The 25,605-nt window shown below is 40.0% G+C and overlaps 1 protein-coding gene across 2 annotated transcripts in view; it reads right to left on the bottom strand.

Annotated features, from left to right (window-relative positions):
• Positions 1–25,605, bottom strand: part of GNPTAB (N-acetylglucosamine-1-phosphate transferase subunits alpha and beta) — a 73,500-nt gene that overhangs the window by 21,385 nt on the left and 26,510 nt on the right. Inside the window, exons 3-10 of one of the 2 annotated variants that reach the window (XM_034987729.1) lie at positions 20,010–20,129; positions 19,017–19,058; positions 16,523–16,728; positions 10,332–10,396; positions 9,830–9,964; positions 1,208–1,369; positions 635–814; positions 252–422 (exon numbers count right to left, since the gene is read on the bottom strand). In XM_034987729.1, the coding sequence (XP_034843620.1) occupies positions 252–422; positions 635–814; positions 1,208–1,369; positions 9,830–9,964; positions 10,332–10,396; positions 16,523–16,728; positions 19,017–19,058; positions 20,010–20,129 (1,081 nt within the window). The remainder of the gene's footprint in view (positions 1–251; positions 423–634; positions 815–1,207; positions 1,370–9,829; positions 9,965–10,331; positions 10,397–16,522; positions 16,729–19,016; positions 19,059–20,009; positions 20,130–25,605) is intronic. The other variant, XM_034987730.1, reaches the window with a different exon arrangement.

Genomic DNA, 25,605 nt, shown 5'->3' with positions numbered 1-25,605 from the left:
TGCTTTCTCTGCTATTGTCATAGTAGAAAATATAGAAGGTGGGTTCTGGGTGTCTGACAATGTAGGGAAGCAAATAACTACTAAGGAGCAGTTTTTGTCCTCCCAAATTGTTAACTCTCCTGAGCTCAGCACTCAAAAAATGCTTATTTGACCCAAACTGTATATATAGTAGTATGTATACTGTTTTCCTGATCTGTTTATAACTCCTAAGTGACTTCTAAGCTAGGCATCCCTTCCTCTTAGGCACTCACCTTCTGACCTTTGGAGTGACTATAAAAATCATCTGGCCAGACATCTTTTCCAAACATGACATCGTCGTTCAGATAAATAAACTTCTGGGATAGCCCTTCGATGCGATGAATGTGACTTTCAATAGCAGGTGAACTAAAGGTAGGCAAGTGGCTCAAATTTCGAAAAACATCCTTTTAAGAAAACAACAACAAAGGCAAGAGAGAAAGAGGGTGGATGAGAATTATTTCATTTTGTCTTCGGTTTTGGAAGGAAGGAAGGGAGATGAGTAGAAGAATCGAAGGGGATGGAGGTGGGGAGGGTGATATAAAGGGGAATGAAATGAGGGATAGGTGAAGGACAGAAAAGGAAACCAAAGCCTTGTGATATATGGAAAGTCATGGACCTGGTGTGTGACTATGGTCACTCGAGGGTTATCAAGGTTCAGCCAAGATGGAATCTGCCCATTGGTGACAATGAAAATATTCCGAACCCACGGAGCATGCCTCTCAATGGATCGCAGTGAATATCTCAGTTCTTCATTATCTTCAAAACGGCTGGCAGAAACATCTTCGTCCTGCTTAGACTGAGAAGAACATTTCACACATGAAAATGTAAAATACCACTTAAATCACACCTTTCCTCCTGGCTGTCCCCTCTGCCCAATCTTCTTTCAGGGTGCTCTGGCAGACTGAGCCCTACATTTGAACATTACAAAAAACGCACAACATTCAGCATATTTAAAACATAAATACCCAACATTTCTTTTGCACTTTTTAAAAGAGAAGGTTCTTGGATCTGATTCTAGGTCACTTCAGTTAATATTAACCAGTGCCAATGACTGGAAAATTAGAAAAGTTCCAATCAACTCATCTCTCTGTTAAGTCTTCTTCCTTCTTCTAATATAATGACTTATAAATAAATCCTTAACAATCTACACCTTTGATCAGGGTTTAGAAAGAATCTCTGCATCCCTTACCTGGCTAATGGCACTCAGGTCCCATAATAAATATGCAGGACTTATAGTCAGTTCTTTTCCATCAATGGTCATGTTCTTCTTTGTCTGCTTGTTCAGTTCTTGGAAATCTTTGGGGTTATTCAGTTTTAGAAGTGCTACACTAGCCTCTGAATATAACTGTAACTGTAAAATAACAAAAGGGTTACATGTAGAAAAACTGAGCCTCAGAGAAGAGACATCTCTAAATTCCCAGTTTGATCTTTAACCTTTAAATGTATATAATGTATAGTACATATTTAAGTCTATATTATGTATGTGAACCATGAGATGATGGACTCTGAAAAACAAACTGAGGGTTCTAGAGGGGAGAGGGGTGGGAGGATGGGTTGGCCTGGTGATGGGTATTAAAGAGGGAACGTTCTGCATGGAGCACTGGGTGTTATATGCAAACAATGAATCATGGAACACTACATCAAAAACTAATGATGTAATGTATGGTGATTAACATAATAAAAAAATCTATATGATGTATGTTTATGGATTAATTCTAGCTCTCTGTGTAGATTATCAACTAGTAAGCCTATGATCACCAAAAGGAGATGTAAACAGGCCAGACACACTTCCCAAATGAATGGAAGAACCCAGGTATGTAAAACAGAGGGAGTGGTGGAGTTGTGGTAAATGGGACATTTCAGGCCCCATCCAAAAGCCACAGTCACTACTCAGTATCAACAAGTGCAGCAAGATCTCCTAAGAGGCCAGAATCCCCAAGTGTTCTATGAAATCTCCCCATTTTCAGTGCTGGCTCAAATGTTTTCGATTGTCCTGCTTTCAAACAAAACATAACTGGTAACCAATTGTGACCTTTTTTCTAGAATATTACCCATCTCCTTATACTGGGGGAAACTCTGCAATGTAACATTGTGGGATTGGTAGAGAGCAAGCCTGCTAGCAGGGTCTCCAAACAGCTTTTGTGCCCCACACCTAAGAGGAGTGTCTTTGACAGGGCTGCTTGAACAGTTTCCATTAGGAAAAGCACCTTTTGGGACAAAGCTTTCAAAGAAATCATCAGTCTAAGATGATCACAAACATCAGCATGTTTTACAAACAGGCTTTCCCACCACACTACCACATCCGTTTCATGTTCTAACTCTGTATCATTCAATTTCCTATGAAAAGAGGCTTTCATAGCTTAAAAACGTGGGGGAGAGGACTGAAAACTACTAATCTAGGACAGTGAACCCCTTCTGCTGAATTGACTCTCCTAACAGGGCCAGTTTCTTAATTTATAAAGCAGAGCAAATGCAAATTATTATGGGCTCATTCTGAGCTCTTGTATATGCTACCTGACTATATTTACCTCATCTTTCAAAGTTTTCCTGAGTTTATCCATGCCAAAAACTAGAGATTCAAGTTAGAATTTCATTTATGTTTTTCCCCTTCTTACCACAAAGTGCATGTGAGTGTATGGGTGCAGACATGCACAGGTGTGTACTGCCTTCCTTACTGATTACTTTCTTTCATCCTGACAGCGCCTGGCATATACTGAGCACCCACCGAATGTCAGCTCTCACTGCTGCTGTCACCCTGCCTCAGTATGTTGGGGGACAGGTGGGAGACAGGGTGGATGTTCTTCTATCTGGCTATTTACTGAGTCTCACTGCCCGCCCCAGCCTCCCCCGCTCCATCCCTCCCTCCCATGGTGGCTCCCACAGCACCTCTGAGGGCTCCCTGAAATATAAAAATCACTAAATTTTTATAAATGTAGTACTTCAATACTCTATAAATTTTATTGGGCAAATACCCTTATCTTAATCTCTTCTATACAAACTGATTTTCGTCTGGAAACCTATTTTGAAATTTCACAGACATTTTCCTGACTAGAGAGATGAAAAGTAAAGAGCTTAAGGGAATATTTATATGTTGAAAAAGCTTTTCTGCCACCATAATTAACCAAGTTGTGAGGGGTGAAAAGGGTGGGGAGAAGTATCTTCTGCTAGCCACTAGGTGGCACCCTAATCCTGGACACCTTCAGCAGAAGACAGACAGGAGGTGGTAAGGAAAAGTGGGCACAGTAAGTGCTGAAGGCTGGATTAGCTTGGGCAGGGGCTTCCATATATAGCTTCTTACATGAAATTATAAGTTTATCTGAATTTTTTTTTCTATTTTTTTACACAGACTACAGTGACCTTCATGTGTGCAAAGTACAGTTGTTAAAAACAACACAACATAAACGGACAAAGGAGGCCACGGCCTCCATGGGGCAGTGCCAAGGCAGAGCCCCATACTCTCAGACCTGGGGAGAAAGGGCCCTGCAGTCCAGCAGATCTAGGGCTGGCAGGCAGGGAGCTGGGGTCTCACGTTAGTCCCTCGTGGTAAAGAACCGGAGATCTGGTGGGCTGGAAGGAGCCTGATCAAGGTGGGGTTGTGGCCTTGGCCCCCTCCTCTGAGTCCCACAGCTCTGACTGCAGGTAATCAGCGAAGAGAGCCTTGGCCCAGCAAAGGACGGGCCCCAGGTGCTGTTTCGCACAAAGTGGTCAAAGTGCATGGCCAGCTCGTTGTAATCTAGCCTGTTGCACCTGATGTGGTCACGGTGCTCCAGCAGGATGGCAAGGCAGAAAAAGAGCATAAATGGGTTCCCCTGGCCAAATTCCTGGGGCGGAGGCAGGCCCAGTGGGGCTGGAGGTGGCAGGGACTTCCCAGGTTCTTGTGGGGAGCCCAACTCTGGCACCAAGGGGGATCCTGCAGCCACATCACCAGCGGGAGAGGCCTCTTGGGTGGATGGTGGAGATGGGGAGGATGGTGAATCAGGGCGCGAAGAGGAGAGTGGGTCTGAGATATTCAACAAGGGCTCGGAGAGGGAGTTGGAGCTGATGAGGGCGGCTGTTCAGTTTATCTAAATTCTTTAAATTATAAGTTTCTCAAAGAGAGAACAGCTTCTACACCCACCCACTGCAGGCCCACAACAGACAGGTAACATGACTGAGAAATAAAGGTCTGCTACTTTTAAGCCAGAGATTTTGGGGTATTTGTTACTATAGCATTATCTAGTATAATGGATTGATACACCTATACATGGTAGCATAAGGTTAGGGGAAAAACATGCCCACTGATACAACTGAAAAAATCATTCCAGTAATTTGACAACTCAAAAAAGAGTTTTATAAAACTTAAATCAATTCCAGAGTTGCTTTAATCTACATAGGTGTCTATTTTAGAAATGAAACCAAAACAAAGGGTACCATACTTTAAAAGAGGAGGTGCATCAGACAGTTTCAGGGAAGCCACTAAAAGGGGCATTATTAATACAGTTATTACTACAATTTATTGTTACCTTGAATTTGCCCTGAACAGAGGTTTGAGGTGACAAAGTTCAGGTAGGACAATATGCTGTTCCCATCCCACCAGCACTGTCCTTCCTGCTGGAGCAAACACCCTGGTCAGCCTTCAAGGAATCTGTGCAGCCTCTTTCTCTTTGGAAACTTCCCCCATGTCTCTGATCCACACAGACCTGTCCTGCCTCTAAATGCCAACTTGGAGGTCTGTACTACTCTCCTTGATAGCTCATACTATCTTATTTTGCTACTTGAATACTTCATATGCACACATACTGCCTCCAAAACGTAATTCTAGGTAGCTTGAGGACAAGCCCGTGTCTTCTCTTTTGCACACCCACTTAGCAACCAATAGTATTGAATTAAACTAAATGTGAGAACGTACCTGAGAGCTTTGGGAAGATTCTTCCACGTGCTCTAACATATATTAAAGAAGTAAACAACAAAAATCAAAAACCGTATGAAAACCCCACTATCAATGAAAATACAGAATGATTTAGAATGAGCTTAAAATAAAGACCAATGGATAATGTGATTTCCCAAAAGGTGAATTCTGTGTCCATCACACACAATTCTACAGATAAATTAAAGGGTTATTAATCAGATCAAACTAGAAAGCTTTCAACAGAAGACTGTTTGATTTGTAAGACTATACTCCACAGAAAAGTTTTTATGAATTCAAATCTATCATTTTGCAAATGAAAATATTTTCAACCCCCACTTCCCTTCCTGGGGGTGAGGGGATTCTAGTTTTGCTCTAAACAGAATGATAAATGCAAAGTTGTAGTATATATATGACCATGATACCAAAAACCAAAATGACTTCCTTGGAATAATCACACTGCTCAAACATTGCCTTTATATTCCAGGACATGGTACATGGCGGTGTGTTCAGTCACAGCCTTTCTTCTTGCTCATGCCTTCCATAAGCATTTCTTGAGTGGCCCCCTAAGTACCAAGCCTGCGGTAATCACTAGGGGTACACAGGTGAACAGGCAGTATCTGTCCTGGGTTGCTCATACCTGGGCAGGGTGTCCAGGGCAGACCTGAGCACTGGCTGGCTCGGAGGCCACAGGCCTAGGCCAAGGCCTCCTGGAGGACCCTGGGAGGGCAAAAAAGTCCAGCCCGTTGAGGTCCTGAAGTCCAGTGTCTAATAACCCTTTCCTCCCACATGCCACAAAGTACTTCTTTTTTTTTTTTTTTTAAGATTTTATTTATTTATTTGACAGAGAAAGAGAGCGAGAACAGGAGCACAAGCAGGGGGAGTGGGAGAGGGAGAAGCAGGCTTCCCGGGGAGCAGGGAGCCCGATGCGGGGCTCGATCCCAGGACCCTGGGACCATGACCTGAGCCGAAGGCAGGCGCTTACCGACTGAGCCACCCAGGTGCCCCGCCACCAAGCACTTCTAACACACCCCAAACTGAGCTCTGAGTTTCCTTCCCAAAAAACTTGCTTCTCCTACTGAGGCTCCAAAGGTGGTTTAAGCCATCACTTCCATCTTCACTAGTAACATCCACTTCCCCTTTCATTTTTCCTTCCGTCTCCCCAACAGCTAATAAGTCAGAGGGTCATGCTGAGTATTTCTCATGGATGTTTCTGGAACCATTCTCATTACTGGCACCGCTGCCAAGACAGTTGTGGAACCTGAACATCTTGCTGGGCTATGGCTGCAGTGGCTGAACTGGTTTTCTGCCCAGCCTCATCTTTTAATCTCTACCACCATACCTTCAGCTACTATGTTCCTTGGAAACAGATCAAGTGCTCCTCCTAAGGATGCCTCCTGCCTCCAGGATAAAGTCCAGGCTCCTTACCAGAACTTTCTCAATCTGGCCTCAATCTCTTTTCCCAGTCTCAGCACCAGCAAAATCCCTGCCTGGTTGCTGTCTTCCAGGAACAGCTACCTTGGTTTTCTGGAAACCATTGACTTGCAAGCCTCCAGCCCTTTGCTCAGGCTGTTCCCTCTTGTTGGAATGGTCTTTCCCACTTCTTCCTCTGCTGGGAGAATGGCTGCTGTGTTCCGGGCCCAGCTAAAATGCCTTCTATTCTGCAAAGCCTTCCTTGTGCCAGTACACCTAAAGCCCAGGTGTTCTTACAACACTTTGTATAAACACTTACTTGGAAGTGATCATGCCCCAAAATTATTTAAATGCTTTATTCACTCAGTGATCCTTAGCACAGTCCCTGGCACACAACAGACATTTACTAAAAGCTCACACTCTAAATGGACTGGGAATCCAGTGACAGGAAACTTCATTCTCAAGGTATTCATAATAAAACCAGGAAGAGGAACCTACAGAAAGTCACTTGAAGAATTAGCTTCAAATGCTGATACACTTCCCTTCTCTTCCCCTTTCTCATTTTCTCTCTAACCTCCAAAAACCAGAAGTTCTAATCCCTGAAGTTGATTGTAGGTGTTGGCATCGTGAAAATGACGTGCAATGAAAGTCATGGATAATTAGCCTGACCCTCTGAGGAGGTGCTAGCCTCCACAAAAACAAGCCTGGGAATCCAAATAAATCTCCAGCCGGGTGAATAACGGTAGAAGGGGGTATCATCGTGCACAGAGCCTGTGGGTACTACTTGACCAAATCAAGTTATTATCCCACCCTACCTCACCACACTCTATACCACCCAAAATAGTTTGCTGAAGGGTCAATCACTACTTGGATTGGCATTCTTTGGCAGCACACACCCATCCACCAACAGACACCCCAAAAGCAATCAGCACCGGGGAGCAGCTGCAGCAGGCAAAGAGCAGTGAAACCTGACTGGAGAATGGAGATGTGTCACGAACCTTCTTTCCTTTAGAAACATATTATAGTTGGAATCATATAAATAGATTCAAGAATGTCATTCTTGGGACGCCTGGGTGGCTCAGTCGCTTAAGCGGCTGCCTTCGGCTCGGGTCATGATCCCCGGGTCCTGGGATCGAGTCCCGCATTAAGCTCCCTGCTCAGCGGGGAGTCTGCTTCTCCTTCTCCCTCTGCTGCTCCCCCTGCTTGTGTGTGTGCTCTCTCTCTGACAAATAAATAAATAAAAATCTTAAAAAAAAATTTTTTTGCATAAGGAATTTCAGGTAACAAAGTACAGACACACATGTCCATAATTCTAGAACCAACAGCTTGGAAGCCAAGAAGCTAAATAAACATTGGCTGTGGAGAAAATGGAACCCTTGTACAATACTGGTGGGGATATAAATTGGTCCAACCACTATAGAAAATAATATAGAGGCTCCTCAAAAAATTACATAGATAGATAATAAATCTATCATACAATCCAGCAACTCCACTTCTGGGTATATACCAAAAGGAAATGAAAACAGGATTTCGAAGCAGTATCTGCACTCCCATGTTTACTACAGCATTATTCCCAATAGCCAAGATATGGTAACAACCTAAATGCCCATCAACAGATAAACAGATAAAAAAGATGTAGTATATATATACAATGGAATATTATTCAGCCATGAGAAAGGACATCCTATCATTTGCTACAACATAGATGGATCTTAGGCTTAGCACATCACACTAAGTGAGAAAAGTCAGACACAGAAAGACAAATACTGTATATCACAAGTGGAATCCAAAAAAGTCAAAATCATAAAAAACATAAAGTAAAATGGTATTTACCATGGGGATAGGGTTTGGGGAATAAGACTGACGTTTTAAAAACACAAACTTTGCAATGAGTACTAAGTAAGCCAGAGGGATCTAATGCACCGTATAATGAATATAGATAATACTGTACTATAATTTTGTAATGTGATAAATACTGCTACAATGGCAATCATATTACAATACATAAATGTATTTAAAGTAGCATGTTGTACACCTTAAATTTACAGTGTTATATGTCAAATTTTTTCAATTCCTCTTCCTTAGAGGAAGGAGGAATACAGTATCTATTTTTAAATAACTGAAGATAAGAAATAATTCAACCCCAATCTAGCTGTAAACTACTAGATTTCCAAGTACCATAAAAAAAACTTAAGGAAAATATGAAAAAAATGTCATTCATATTACCATCACACTTACAATGGTCACATAGTGTATCTTAAAACAGTGAAATATTTATGGAAAGAAACAAGTTAAAGGGAATGTTGGGGGTGGGGTAGGATATTAAAAAACATGGTCAAGAGAGCAACTAAATAAGAACTCCACAAACACTGCTCTTCCCCATCACTGCCTACCCATCTCCATCCTCTCACCTCCAAATTGTTAAATGACACGAATAGAAGGAAGTAAGAGTCAGGAACCTGAACACTGTGGCAGAATTTAAAGAACATTTCCTTGTAAAATCAAGAAAACCAGACCCTAAAAAAAATTCTGAGCCCAGAACTTTATGCCTTCTAAGAGAAAAGTATTCACGTTTTACAACCTGGAATGTTTGACAGAACCACAGGTATCTTGACATAAGCTCAAAAGGAAAGAACACCCATACAATAGGGCAAGTGGGTCTGAAAACAATAAATGTTAAGGAAAAGGCATGTCTCAGGGCAGCCTCCAAAGTCAACTCTAACAAATGGCATCAAAGCGTGAAGAGTTAATAGGTATAAATCCCCAAATACATTAGTGGCTCAATTAGCTATTTATGAATAAAGGTTTCACATTATCAACCATTGCAAATATCTGAAGCATACTCCCTTTATGAGTGAAGGCTCTTAATAAATAGGCAGGTTGCAGTCCAAGTGTTTACTTATGTATGACTTCCCTCACTCCCTCCTGTGCTTCCGTTTCCTTCCACTGTAAGTTCCATTCAGGGCTTTTGTCTGTTTTTGTCCACTTGCTATATTCTCAGCAGGTATAACAGCACCTGACACACAGTAGGAGCTCTTTTGTTAAACAAATGAATCATGTTTCTGTCTGGGAAACCAGCAAACCAAATAAGACTCTTAAATTTTTGCCCAAATAAAAAGTAAAGAGTAAGGGGCGCCTGGGTGGCTCAGTTGTTAAGCGCCTGCCTTCGGCTCTGGTCAGGATCCCAGGGTCCTGGGATCAAGCCCCACATCCCTGCATCAGGCTCCCTGCTCATAGGGAAGCCTGCTTCTCCCTCTCCCACTCCCCCTGCTTGTGTTCCCTCTCTCGCTGTGTCTCTCTGTCAAATAAATAAATAAAATCTTTAAAAAAAAAAAAGTAAAGAGTAAGAATCTTCTGTAAAGAAAGAGCCATCTTCATGACAATACTGTGGCAGAACAGAGACCCTCTTGCTTATGACTGTCAGCTCTACTATAATGAAATGGATCACAAGAGAAGAGTCATGCATTAAATGAAAATGTGCTATACTCACTGCTCTGTTTCCTATGCTCTTACCAGTTTTATTTTAGAAGAAAGATTTTCTGGCAATTTTGTTTTTAGTTGATTTGTTTCCTTGAATGTCAGTGGAAATCCACTCAGGAAAGCCAGATCTTGCATTAGCACTAACCCAGGGACTTCTTTATCTGTGGTCTAAAATAAGAGAGGGAAAAACACAACTCACTTTCCACATCATAAGGCTGGTGAAAACTTACAGCTTCAAAATCAGAATGTTAAGATTACTTAAATCAGCATTCATTAATACCTGTAAGCTAGGCTTAGTGAAAAAGTATACATTAAAAAACCTCTCAACCGGTGATGGGTATTAAAGAGGGCACGTACTGCATGGAGCACTGGGTGTTACACAAAAACAATGAATCATGGATCACCACATCAAAAACTAATGATGTATGGTGACTAACATAACATAATAAAATTTAAAAAAAAAAAAGCCTCTCAAGGTAAAACAGCTTTTTATTCTAGTCTACTGCATAGACATAATTAATTTAAAATAACATACCAAATAGCCCCTCCAAACTGTCTGCTTGCTGTTTCCTTTAAACATTCCACTCTGGGCATCTTCAACTACAATAAAGAATACAATAAAAAAGCATGTTTTTAATGAATACTTACCTATGATATCTGCCAAAACACTACAAAGCATTTTGAGAGCTGTTATAGCAGTATAATACATGGTCTCAAAAACAGGTAGTTGGGGGAGACAAATTTAACCCATCCAACAAAAGGGGAATGATGTAACTCCAGTGTACAATTACATGTTAAATTTTGCAGTACTGAAGGAGAGATTCATACAGGCAGCAGAAACATGAAAATGACAGACTGACAGAATCACAGATGTTGGAGCAAACATCAACATATTAAAAAAAAAAACAAAACTGTTTGGCTAGAGTAAAACATTTGGGAGTGGTAGGTACAAGAAGGGTAACCAGAAGGGAGCCCTTGACAGGCCAATGGCATCTAGATTAACAGCAGGGAGCCACTGTAGATCCTAGGGTTCCCCAAGGGTCACAGTGAATTCCTAAAATTCATCAGGTAAGGCTGAATAGAGCAGATTAAGTTAGAGATGGAGAGGGGGGATGACACAGCCCAACTGGGAGACTCCGAGTTCTAAAGATACGGTTTTTTTCTTTTTCTTTTCTTTTTTTTTTTTTTAAGATTTTATTTATTTGTGAGAGAGGGAACGAGAGACAGAGAGCATGAGAGGGAGGAGGGTCAGAGGGAGAAGCAGACTCCCTGCCGAGCAGGGAGCCCGATGTGGGACTCGATCCCGGGACTCCAGGATCATAACCTGAGCCGAAGGCAGTCGCTTAACCAACTGAGCCACTCAGGCGCCCAGACTCCGAGTTCTAAAGTGAGGGGGACAAATGAAATCAGCAACTTGATCCTGACATTTGGGGATCCCAGGATCTTGGAAAACAGGAGAGAGGTCAGAAGACTGTAATCTGCAAAATGGGCATAGAAAGCAAGGTCCAGCTTGGCCAACATAGCTGTTGGTTCTGGGCAAGAGTCTCAGATGACCATAAAAACAGAATTGGTGAGCAATGAAAAAATGAAAGCCTTTGCGGTATATTGTTAATCTTTAAAGGAAGCACTGAGCACTAAGAGTAGGAGTTCATTATGAATAAATTTATCAGATATGCACCTGTCTCTCTCTCTCTCCCCATTGACATGGGAGGTTCTACACTGGTAGATCAGAGAATTCTAATAGATGTGGTGTAGCTATTTGTACATAATCTTAGCAAAGGTAACTAATGACATCTCATGTCATCTTTATGGATATAACAGAGACTTAGCCTAGATCTCAAGCTTGGTGGAGTATAACCAATTCTGACTAAAGAATGAAATTATAAAGCTACCATCAACCTAAAGAGAGGTTTTAGAGGTTTGCTGTAGTTTCGGTCTTGTTCCATAATCCATCAAGGTTTTGGAAGACCAGAAGGCATGCTTGCAGAACGTGTGGATTTACACGAAGTAGACAGAGAAGTGATTATCCTGAATAAAACATACTAGGGGTTCCCCAGAGTTCTTACTATTTGGAGCAACAAGTCAAACCTAGCAAAATGAAATCTACAAACCAAGACCTTTAACTTGGCACCAAAAACCAACTATGCAAGCATAAATTAAGAAGTATTTGAGTATTAGCATGTATTCTTTTTTTTTTTTTTCTTTAAGTAGGTCTCCCTGCCCATCATGGGGCTTGAACTCACGACTTCAGATCAAGACTTGAATGCTCTACCAACTGAGCCAACCAGACATCCGTATATTAAGTTTCTTTAAAAAGACTTAGGAGTTTTAGTCCAGGGCGCACAAGCAGGGGAGCAGCCAAGGGGGAGAGAGAAACAGACTCTCTGCTGAGCAGGGAGCACAACGTGGGGCTCAATCCCAACGTGGGGATCATGACCTGAGCCAAAGGCAGACGCTTAACCGACTGAGCCACCCACGCGCCCCTGCTCATCGCATTCTGAGTTAAAGCCAAAGTCCCTGTCATGGCTGCCAGGGCCAACCCCATCCGTTACCCCATTACTTCTCTAGGCTCATCTCTTGCCCCTCTCCCTTGTTCACTCTATTCCAGCCACACTGGCCTCCCTGCTCTTCTTCAAATATGCCAGACACACTCCTGCCTCAGGGTCTTTGCACTGGCTAGTCCACCTAACTGAATCACTCCTTGCCCATATATTCATGTTGTTGGCCCTCTCACCTTGAAATTTTCACTCAGAAGTCACCTTCTTGGTGAGTCTGCCTTTATCACCCAATTTCCCCTGCTCAATTTTTCTCTACACCACTTGTCTTCTACAAACTATATAATTTACGTGTATGCTGTATTTATTGTCTGTCTCCCTCTGCCAAGATGTAAACTCTATGAGGGCAAAGATTTTTGTCCATCTCTTCACTGCTGCACCTTCAGCACTGAGAACAGTACCTGGCACATAGTATACACTCAACAAATAATGAATAGTCCCATTCTCTTTGCAAATGAACCACCTGAAAAAAATATTCTACTCTAGCTGACACACTTTAAAAGTAACAGAAACCATGGGGTGCCTGGGTGGTGCAGTCGGTTGAGCATCTGACTCTTGGTTTCGGTTCAGGTTGTGATCTCAGGGTCATGACATGGAGCCCCACATCAGGCTCCTTGCTCGGTGAGGAATCTGCTTGAGACTCTCTCTCTCTTCCCCCTCTGCCCCTCCCCCGTGCTCACTCTCTTTCTCTAAAATAAATCTTTAAAAGTAAAAAATAAATAAAAGCAACAGAAACCAAAGCTCATTCTGAGAAGAACAATCTAGGACACAGACAAGCCCCTAAGAGACAGCTAAAAGAACAGGAATGAAAAGAAATGTCACATCACATGGGAAAGAGATTATATTACATTAGTTCTGGAAGATCCCAGTGGGTACAAATTTAACCAGTGTGAGAAAGCTGTAAGGAAGCACTTCATAATTCCGTGTAAAGGTCAATGTAGTCCGGAGATAAAATGAATTATCACAGGAGAACATTCATTTCCTATAGATCAAAGGGGATAAGCTTGACTGGAAAAACCACCTTGCTGAGAAATCCAGGCCCAGGCTGCAGGGCTGGACTGTGCGACTGCTGAAGTCCCGTCTACTCAAGAGAACCTAGATGACAAGTGCAGTGGCGGAGCACTGGAGGGGGAGAAACGACACATCTCACAAGGAGAAAAAAGTCAACAGCTCTTGATGATGTACTTGAAAGAAGTTAAATGAGATAAATGGAACATAAAATGTGGATACAAATTTTTTATCTAGATCAGGGGTTGGCATTCTATGGCCAAAATTTAGCCACTGCCTGTTTTAGTATGGCCCCAAGCTAAGAACAATTTTGAACAATTTTAAAATGGCTAAATATTAAATACTTATATAAAATACCTACATAATATCCTCCATGTTGCCTATTGGCCCACAAAACCTAAAATATTTATTATCTGGTCCTTTAAGAAAGAATTTGGCAATCCCTGATCTAGATAATTGAGGAGAATAAAGAGTGAGTCTGTGCCCCACTAGAAATGTAAGCTCTGTGAAGGCAGGGATGTGTCTTTTTTGTTCTCTGCTGTTTCCCTGTTACCTGGAACAACATCCAACACAGAGCAGTGGCTCCACAAATCTTTACTGAACAAATGAATAAGTAGTGCAAATAGAAACCCAAGTGGGAATTCAAAAACAGTGTTTAGAAGACTATAGTTTAATACAAATTTTATTCATATCAAAACTTACAACTTCTTAAGTCTTTACTATGTTATAAAATTAGCAGAGGAAAAATTCAAGATTCTCTCCATAGATGTTATAACCGAGTTATAATTCTTAATGTCATTCCTTTTTCTCTCCGGGGAAAACGTCACCAGAGTACCTTAAAACTAATTTAAAAAACAAAGCTACTTGGCCAAGGAATCATCGACAGGGTGAAAAGGCAACTTACAGAACGGGACAAAATACTTGCAAACCACCCATCTGATAAAGGATAGTTTTTTCTTTTTTTTTTGTTATTATGTTCAGTTAGCCACTGTATACTACATACTTAGTCAAAAAAAAAAAAAGAAAAATAGATTCTACAAAACAAAAAAGATGGCATTCTATGTAATAATTACCATCCAATAAAAGAATATAATGGGAAAGGACACCTCACAAGAACACAATTTTACAATAATCCTTAAGAGGACAGGCATCAAATGAAAGAGGTGAAATGCTTAGTACTGAGACACCATGAGGTAACAGACCATTACCGTAAGTGCTCAACGCTCACATACAAGTCTGCAAATTGTAGAGGAAGAATACATCTTTCCACAAAACCAGATGCTCAGTATACAAATACACATTGTAAAGACCAAAGATCTCAAGATAATGTCTGTATTTATTTCAAATAAATAATATTCACTTTTAAAAAAATACACTTTATTGACAGTTTAAAAAAAAAAAAGCTAGATTTCGCGAAACAAGAAATCAAGATAATTTGTTATAATCTGTCAAAGATTATATTTTCCTGTATAAAGTATAACTTAAATACAAAAATGTTATTTATACAAAATAATTCAGAAACAAATCTATAGTGTAAAGGCAGCGATATCTATACTTAGGTTACAATTTTCTTTCAAATTACAAATAACTTATTAAGTGCCAAGAAGACAGCACGATGTTAGACACTGTGAAGGACACAAACTGGTGAGTGATAAGGTCTCTGCTAGATTAAGAAATTAGATGAAGACACCATAAACTACTACGTAATCAAAAACTAAGTTCTGGGGCGCCTAGCTGGTGTAGTCAGTTAAGCATCCGACTCTTGGTTTTCATGATCTCAGGCTCATGAGATCAAGCCCCACATTGGGCTCTGCACTCAGCATGAAGTCTGCTTGGATTCCCTCTCTCTCTCTGCCCGCCCCCTCTAAAAAATAAATAAATCTTTAAAAACAAAACAAAAAAACCCCAAAAAGTAAGTTGTGAGTGAGGTTACAAGTACTACAGGGATACAGAAAAGTAAAAAGAATTAGAATCACTGTGAATGTACTGTCCAGGATCTTCATGGAGACAGAGGTGGGGCTGAAAAGAACGGGAGGCAGGCTGGGAGAGGAAGAGGACCAGGACAGCAGCACCACATGTGTGAAGAAACTGGCAGCCTCGAGGAGGGCAAGAGGGCAGGGGAAACAAAGGGCAGAATCAGGGCTGGGTCCTGAACACCAGGAAGGGGAATTTGTAACAAAGATATATATAACAAATACATACTACTGTATTATTGTCTTCAAAAAGGAAGCAAGCAAATAAAATCAGAACTTTCTGATTTATTCAGATTGTGTGCCGGACAGATTGGAGAGGAACTTTATAGGTAGAGGAGCTAGGCAGCTATCACGGGAGCCTGTGTGAAGGAATTCAGTCTGGTGCAGAGGAAGTGAGATGAGTAAGAAAGCGGAGAATCATTTGCGAAAAACAAAAGCAAGTAATAGGGTGAGGTTAATCTATTAGGGATGGATGTAAAAAGTAAGAACACATCAAAGATATTTCCAAAGATTTAAGCTGGGAGGTATGACACTAAAAGAATGGGAACTTGAGAACAGGACTCAATGCTGTAAAGGGAACATGACAGTTTTCATTTTACACAAGTGAAACACATGTAGCCTCCAAGGAGAGAGGCTCAGTGCAGAGGAAGCATGAGAGACAACAGGCCAGAAGAGTCACAGGCATGGGGCTCACCAGCTCAGTGGCCAAGTGGGAGGATGGGATCTCTAGATGTGTGCATTATTCTATGCCAGAAATTACAATTTCAATTCTATTATCTGACCAAATCAACTGTATAATCAGATAATTCAGAATGGAAAGTAAGAATGTTCCAGGTATGTTCTGTTCAAACTGTAGAAAATAACCTTGCTGAAGAGTTATATGGTAAAAAATAATAATAGTAATAAGCCTCCACAATAAGTCAGAGCCAAGAGAATAAGGTAAATGAAGTATCAAATTTAAGGTCCTAACCACAGCACAGAAAGGCGAGTGTGTTACACGGAGTAAGACATATGCAATCCCTTTCTGAAGTTAGGGCTGAAATACAGTGGCAGCTCTTTTGCTTCTGTTTTTATGTTTTTAGTTTATCAGGTACTTCTTTAAAACAGAATCATGTCTGTTCCATTCAGAATTTTGTTACTCAAAAAGCCAATGATGACATGATTTTAAAATACCCATAAGGAGATCTTACCATTCTTAGCACTGTCGAAAACAACAACTGAGACATTAGTGGAAGGGTTTTTTGGTTTTGCAACATTGAATAGGTCACTGGCAGAATGAAAAGATGGATAAAGAGATGGCAGGTCCTTCAGTGTGATGTTGGCTGGCAGGGCTGGGTCCAGGATGAGCATTGGCACCTTGACACAGTGTGTCAGCAAACACTCCAACTGCTTCTCACTGGAAACAGACACCAACATGCTCAAAAACAGTCTTGAAAAACTGATCAACATTGAAAAGCTCGTTGGTACTACTAAATTTTCTAGATATTTTTCTATATCCTATAAAAATCATATTTAATAAAGGAATCTTATCTCAAGAATATAAAAAGATAGCAAGTATGATATAAAATTATTTTAAACAAGTACAGCTTCTAAAGAAAGCGCTTTCAAACTGCTATTAATATGATTGCCACCAAAATTTACTAACTCAAAGGTGCACAAGAAATTAAGCATTTCATTACTACCATTTTAAAGATTTTTTCATAATTCCAGTGAAGTCTACCATTAGGCAGATTAGGAAGTAGATAAATTCTGTTTACAGAATTTAGTCAGCCTACCAGATACAACTTACCAATTCACAATTAAATACACTGGAGAGACACTACACCAATGTAAATAAAAGCAAATGTGACAATGTTCTAAGATGAATGTATGAGATATTTCTATCTAAACATAAGGAATACCTAGAATAAACAAATTACCTAAATAAACAATGGACAAAACACGGCTGGAGAATTCACAAAGTGGGAGCTACAACTAGTTAATATATAAAATTGTTCCACCTTACTAATATTTAAAGAAATGCAAGAGAAAATGAGGTATCACATTTTGTTTACTAAATTAGCATCCCTCAAAAAATGGACTCAATGTTAGTGCAAGCACAGTACACCTATTCCTCTTGAACACTGCAGGTGGGTATTCCCCATTTCCTCTCTGGAGAAGCAATTTTATAGCAAATGCATGTGTCCTTATTTAGACCCATAAAAACTTATACATATGCTTCTTCCTCGGTAGTTTACTTCCAGGAATCTAATGCAAGTAGGAGAAGAGAAGCAAAACAGGAAAAACAAACCCACAAACAGAAAATGCGACAAACCCAAATATAAGATCACAAAATATTTACAACAGTGAAAATACAGAAGTGCCCAACATTTAGTAAATTATAGTACAGTTACTTTATGGAATATTATACAACTATTAAAACTGAGAAGCATGAAGATAATTTATCAACATAGATGTACAGATCACATAAAATTTGAAAAGGAGACAAAATTGTACATAGATTATAAATTACAAAAAAGATTATAAATTACAACTATAAATACATGTATGAAAAGGGAATAATAAAATGATCACAGTTGTTGACTGAGGACCATAGAATTATGTGAGCCTGTTCTTTTCAAGGTCCTTTCAATCCTTCTGTAACGTGGCAGTATTACTTTGAATAATTAAAAAATTTGTTACTTAAAAATAACAGTATTTAAAAAATTAAAAATATTAACAGTGTTATTAAAAGTAGTATATATTAGTATTAAAAAGTATTAACAGTAGTATTACAGTAGTATATTTATAAATAAATATATATAACAAAGAAATGATTCAGAGGGCACTTCTAGACCTCAAAATTCCTCAGGATCATTTCTATAAAATAACTTTTTTTTTTTAAGATTTTATTTATTTTATTTATTTGACAGAGAGAGACACAGCAAGAGAGGGAACACAAGCAGGGGAAGTGGAAGAGGGAGAAGCAGGCTTCCCGCTGAGCAGGGAGCCCGATGCGGGGCTCGATCCCAGGACCCTGGGATCATGACCTGAGCCGAAGGCAGACGCCTAACGACTGAGCCACCCAGGTGCCCCAAAATAACTCTTTTAAGTCTAAAAGGTTAAGTGGGGGAGTGCAGTTAACAGAGACTTCCGCTGGACAGTGAGGCAGTCTTGTTTTAAGGGCCTATCAGAGTCAGTTATGATTTAAATCATGATAGGCACATCTGATTCTTGGCATTGGGCTAAATCCTCTTCCCAAGTCCTTAAATATAAGACAGAACTAGGACAGCTTTTTAAAGGAAATATATTATGAATACACAATTGAATGATGGATATAAATTCTAGAAATGAAAACACTGGGTATAAGTCATACTTTAAGTGGACCAAGAGAACAGAACACTAAGACAGATTAATGAAAACAACAGAGAAGAAAACCTTACCATCCAGAAACCTAACCCATCCGGAAACGATAAAGCTTTGGTTAGGTACAACCTGAATAAGAGTTCTCAATCAACTATGCCTTTGGCACTGCAAGATCTTCCATCTAATGGAGGCACTTAATTTGGGGGTCAAAAACTAGCAGATGAGGGACTGAAGAGGAACAATAAATACAAAATACTGTGTATCCAACAAAAACAGGTGAGAACCCGGAAGTTTCACTTCAATACTTCAACTTCTATTCCTGAGAATCAAAACACTTACCTCTTCTTAGTTGGTTCTGTTGTGTTCTTCCCAAGGATTTCTCTAATGAAAGCAAATATATTTCATTACATATGCATGGGCTAGTACTAGTCCTAACTGTGAACAAGAGGTAACTGACAACATTGATTTTCTTGGTTACTCCCCCTGGAACTAACCAGTAGGTTAGGAAATATAATGCTTACAACATTTAAGGTGCGTAATAAATTTTAAGTTTCAATGAAATATGCTCAAGTTATTATCATCACATACCTCCCACAGTAATCAAAAAATTAAGTAACTTAAAATTTAAGTGTTTACATTTTACTAGTAAAACATGGTACCAGGCTGCCAAAGTCATTTTCATGCACTGGGAAGGTATAATATTCTCTAACACAAAGAGAAAGAGACAATTTGTTGCAGTATAATTTGGTCAATGACCTGCAACTGGGGAGCACCCATTAACATTTACAAAGAAATGAATGGAGAAATTCTCAACAAAAACTGCTAAGGAATTATAGCTCTAAAGGCTCTCCATTCAAGGGCATTGTACCTTTCTCAGATAAAAGAAATAAAATGATCAAAACTCCGTATATAAAAAATTAGCAAAGTTTCTAATTCCATATTGTATGATTTGATATTAAAAAGGATAAAAGGAATATACTTTGACTTTATCAAATGGAAAAAAGTTAATTCTGTAGGCCTGTTTTGTTTTTCAAGGGAGTAACGGGTCTTACCATGAAGCTACGTTGAAAAACAAACATCTTATTTCATGAAGATATCACACCTGTGACTCAGCCTGAGTAAGCAGGAAGTCTAGGGCTTTCTCGGGAGGCTCCTTTCCGTTTGGGGCCCTCGGAGAACAAGGCATCACTGGAGTGGCACAGTCATAAAATGGCCATCTTACGAAGTAAGGCCAAGAGTCACTGAAGTGGTCACTAAAATTCCTTTCTGAAATGCACTGTTACTTGTACTCATAGAACTGTGTGTGTTTTGTTTTTAAAGAATCAGTTTTACCTCATTGCTTTCTGCTCCTCCTCCATCTGTTCTCTGACTTGCTGTAGTTCCTTCAGTAGTTCAAGATCTGTGCCATTCACCCAGGTATAAACCACGTCAATTGGCATGGGCAGACAGAGCCTAGGGCAAACCCACAGGTCTTCCAGCTTACATGAATTTTTCCAGTACATTTGGGAATAAGAGTATAACAGGGCTTAAATTCAAAGGTTATGAAAAAAAAAAATCAATGAAAAGGTAATCCAACCAGCCAACCATACCATAGAATTGCATGTTTTCAAACTGGTGCTGGGAGACTATTTGTTGAGAACTTTCTCTGCAAGATGCATGCAGATCTTTATGCAGTTCTGCATTACTCCACTTTAAGACTGTCAGGAGGTCTCAGAAGCTCAGTTTACACTCCTACATGCTCAGTTTAGCAAACAAGGGTGCTGTGATGCAAATGTAGCCAAACATAGAAATTAGAAGCTAAGCAAAACTACCAAAAAGGAGTTATCCAACAGTTCCTAATGAAGACCCAGCCCTATTTAATGCTGCAGCCTTCCTTATTCCCTGCTGCCCCAAGTCCAGCCCCTCCCAACCCTCCTTCCCCTGCCCTGCTTTTTCTTGTCTTCATAGCACTTACCACCTTCTAACATATTAAATAATTAACATGTTACCTACATTGGTAACTGGATGTGTCCCTCCCCCAGAATATAAGCTCCAAGAAGGCAGGAAGCTTTCCTGTTTTGTTCCCTAAGGTATCCAACCAATTAGAATAGTGCCCAGCGCACAGAAGCTCAGTATTTGTTAAATGAGTCAATGATATATATGAAACACTAGAACAGACCTTCCTGAAACTGCTTGATTTTTTCCTTATTATCTTTTCCTCAAAAAAGTCAGGCAGGCATCTAATTCGTATCTCACCTAAGTCTCATGTTAGTGTTTTGTTCAGGTTTTACCCCTGCTGAAAGCTCTCTTCCCCTTTCTTTTACCAACTTAACCAAAATCCCCCCCATCTTTCAGGTCTACTTCGGACCTATGATACAGGAGTTCATCATGACTCAAAGGCAAGTGGCATTTCAGCAAAGATGTGAAGGAACTGAGGAAGCAAGCAATGTGGGTAACTGGGGGAAGAACGGTTCAGAGAATGGGAATACCATGTGCAAATGCTCTGAAGCAGACACCTAACTGGCAATGGTCAAGGAGCTAAAGGCCAGTGTGGCAGAGACAAGGGGGGAAAAGGGAAGAGCATAAGAGAAAATGAAGGTCAGAGAGGAACCAGGGATCCAAAGCTTCATGGGAAAAATGAGGAATCACCTAATACTCAAGACATATGTGAAAGCTGAACATCTACCAACCCTCCTGACGATGTTCACTATTGTCTGCAGAATAACATCTCAACCGTGTCATAATCTGCACCTTGTGCTCTAGACACTCTAGTCGCTTACCCCAACGGAGTAAGACTTGCAAGCTTTTGTGCCTTTGAACATGCCTCTCCCTCTGCCTAAAATATCCTTTTTTACATGCTTTGTTGAACCACTTCCTCCTTCCCCAATCGCCCTCTCCCCTCACCTCCCACAAAGAGAATGTACTGCTTACCATGCAGCTTCTATTGTACTCTGTACTCTAAGGAATCCTTAGCACACTATGTTATACTAGTTTTTATGCATGTCTGTCTTCCACTAGATGGACTATCTAGGGCAGATGTGGTACCATACATTCTGTGCCCTGCCGCATTAATGACTTCCCCTCTTTCCTACATCTTCAGGTTCTCTCTCCTCACCAAAACAGTATGCAAAAGCTTCCTCAGTTAGGTCCTTTATGCATTTATTATACCAATGGTTCTCAAACATTAGCATGCATCAGAATCACCTTAGGTCTTGTAAAACAGATTGCTGGGCTCTATCCCCAGAGTTTCTGATTCACTAGGTCTGGAGTGGGGCCCCAGAACTTGCATTTCTAACAAGTTCCCAGGTATGGCAATGCTGCTGGTCCAGAAATCCACACTAAGAACTAATGATTTATATACAGGTTGCAGTTCACATACTTAAGTTAAAAAAGATTTAAAAAATAGCTTCCCCCCGCTAAAATGCCAATTCTCTATGAGGTCAATGAGTTCCTCTTGGTCATCACAAGATGCCTAGGAATAGGGCCTGGTACATGAGTGGGGTTTAACATATACTTGTTGGCTAAATTAACTCTAAGTTCATTCCCTCAACATATATATCAGTCTTTTCCATTAAAAAGAAATGTCTTGCGTTGCCCACACCTAAATTATCCAAGGTCATCTCATTCCCAATAGTTCAGATCAAAAATTAATTTGAAAAAACTGCTTTGGTGACATATTTTTTAAGTTGGGGATTTTTTTTTTTAAGATTAAAAAAAAAGAAGAATTGCACGTTCCAAAGCTATTCTGTACAAGTTATTACCTGCTATTAGAAAATTTTTAACAGGGCGCCTGGGTGGCTCAGTTGTTAAGCGTCTGCCTTCGGCTCAGATCACGATCCCAGGGTCCTGGGATGGAGCCCCACATCGGGCTCCCTGCTCCACGGGAAGCCTGCTTCTCCCTCTCCCACTCCCCCTGCTTGTGTTCCTGCTCTCACTATGTCTCTCTCTGTCAAATAAAAAAAAAAAAAAAAAAAAAAATTTTTTAACAGAGTAAGGAGATATCCATACATGTTCAATTGGGGAAAACATTAAGTATATAATGGATTTATGTACTGGCTCTTCTGATAAGGTTGTATTATATGATCAATTTAATTCTCTGGTGTTAAACTAACAAACTAAGGAGATCGTGTGATCTGCCCCAGGTCAGTGAGTCAGTTGTTTTTCTACTATTAGACATGGCCACAGTGAGTCTGAGTCTTTCTTTCTAACCACGAGACCACTATATCTTAGTTTCCAGATGAGAAGAAAGCCTTTATCTTAGAGCTGAAGACTAAATAAGTTACCTATGACTCAGAACCAAAGCCATGTGACAGTAATACAGCTTTTATTTTAATCAGTTCAGTTTAAGTAAATATACAGGCACTATGACATATAAAGGACACTGTGAATGTAGTCCCTTGTTTCTACGTTCTATAAAATAGGTAAGAAAACTTAAATGATATCTTAGAGCCAAAGAGTTGGAAGAGATTTTACACTTAATTAATCTAATACCTACATTTTAGAGATGACTAGTCCCCAGACTGACTTAATGCCTCACAATTAGTAGCAGTAGATAATTTACATATTCACTTCTTAATGACATATAGAACTTTGTTTTAAACAACATTTCAAATAACATTAAAGGGACTTGCAGAGAAACTAGCAAAATAATGAAAACTTCCTACAAATATTATGGTATTTTAAAATATATCAGAACAAGGGCGCCTGGGTGGCTCAGTCGTTAAGCGTCTGCCTTCGGCTCAGGTCATGATCCCAGGGTCCTGGGATGGAGCCCCGCATCGGGCTCCCTGCTCCGCGGGAAGCCTGTTTCTCCCTCTCCCACTCCCCCTACTTGTGTTCCCTCTCTCGCTGTGTCTCTCTCTGTCAAATAAACAAATCTTTAAAAAGTATATATATATATGTATCAGAACATGTGATGTTATATATGATCCATTTACTTGTCATCATCAAAATTAGGCAATTTTGAAATATTCCTATATAAAAATCAAACTACATTTTAATGCAATCTAAAATTAGGAGGAGAAATATTTAACACACATACACAAAACTTTTCAGAAAGAGAACAAGAACTGCTGACCTCCGTATCTGGATTTTCTAAAGCTACTTTTCCTTCTGAAGCTTTGAAGCTCCTTCAGGGCAGGGATTTCTGCAAGTGTGCACCATCAGCACAAGCACAGCATGAGGCACAGTAGGCTGAGTAGGTGCTTGATAAATATTGATTAAAAAAAGACAATCCATTTTGAGCTTGTCTTAAGATAACTGGCAATAATGAAAACAAAGTAGGAAAATTTTATTTCATTAAGAATCTGTAAATGAATTGTTCTCAAAGCGTAGTCACCAGACCAGCAGCTTCAGTGTCACCAGTGAACTTGTTAGAAATGAAAATTCTGTGAGCCCCTCTGAGACCTCCAGACTCAGAAACTCCGAGGGTGGGAGGAAAATGCATTTTCTCAAGCCTTCCATGGGATTCTGCTGCACACTAAGGTTTTGAGAACTGCTATGTCAAAGAACATTTAATAATTATTCACTTCACACTTAATAATTATTAAGGACCCCAAAAAACTTCTGTTTATAGGTTATAACTATTATTTGCCATATTTGAAAATAAAACGTTAAAAATATTATAATACTCATTTTAAAACAAAAAACCTCTTCACACGTTAACATGAATAACTTTTTAAATGAAAATAACAATATTTTCCAAAACAACAAAAAAATCTAGTGAGAAGAGAGGCACTGATTTACATTTCTGTCAGTCTCTTTAATGACTTAGTAGAAGAGAGCAAGCACCTCAGATCTTCCGTGTTCAATCTATTCCCATGTGTTGTTTTGGTTGAACTATATAACAAAAACCCAGGCTCATACAGATACTTAGCTGGAAAGGAGAGTTGTATTTTAATAGCCTTTTCAGGGGGCCCCTTGGGTGGCTCAGTTTGTTAAGTGTCTGCCTTTGGCTCAGGTCACGATCCCAAGGTCCTGGGATCAAGCCCTGCGTGGGACTCTCTGCTTAGGGGGAGCCTGCTTCTCCCTCTCCCTCTGCCCCTTCCCCTTGCTCGTGTTCTCTCTTTCTCAAATAAATAAAATCTTTAAAAAAATAATAAAAGCCTTTTCAGGTAATAGTGGGTTTTCCTCTCTGATCCTACACCAAAGTAACTGGTAGTTGCTTAAAAATTAGTTGCAGTGTGGGGCGCCTGGGTGGCTCAGTTGGTTAAGCAACTGCCTTCGGCTCAGGTCGTGATCCTGGAGTCCCCGGATCGAGTCCCACATCAGGCTCCCTGCTTGGCAGGGAGTCTGCTTCTCCCTCTGACCCTCCTCCCTCTTGTGCTCTCTGTCTCTCATTCTCTCTGTCTCAAATAAATAAATAAAATCTTAAAAAAAAAAAAAATCTTTCCCCACTCAGATCCCTTCTCCATTAAAAAAAAAAAAAAAATTAGTTGCAGTGTGGAATATGAAGCCACATTAATGAACTTTCTGTGCTTTTCCACTGAAATCCACTGGTCCTTCTTGCACTTTGAATGGCTTTTTTACCCATGCAAGATTCTGTAACATCTGTAACAGTGATCCTATAACAATGTATTGGTTATCTGGAAAATAATAGCTTACTGAGTAAATGTAGATCTGCCAAATGGTGCCCTATTTCTTTCATTTTCTTATATAGTTTTAACGAATGTGATTTTTTGGACAATGCCACAGATCTAAACAGAGAAGTCTTTATGATACTGTGAAGCTGTTAAGCCCACAGTGATAGAAACAAGGTTTCCCAAATTCTTATTTTCACCTGAAAGCTCAAATTTTATCACTGGCAACAAATACTATTACTTTTTTTTTCTTCAAGACATAGAATTGCTTTGTTCCCTGTCAAGAAACATCTGCCAAATGACCAAGTCTGAGTAATAATACTGTCATCTGTCCTTTCAAGTTATGACAGTGGTGTTCCATGAAACAGAAG

The sequence above is a fragment of the Mirounga leonina genome, unplaced genomic scaffold, assembly GCF_011800145.1.
Source record: "Mirounga leonina isolate KUSES-001 unplaced genomic scaffold, KU_Mleo_1.0 Mir_418, whole genome shotgun sequence".
Lineage (NCBI taxonomy): Eukaryota > Metazoa > Chordata > Mammalia > Carnivora > Phocidae > Mirounga > Mirounga leonina.
The sequence above is the reverse complement of the archived record's forward strand: the minus strand, read 5'-3'. Positions and strand labels throughout refer to the sequence as shown.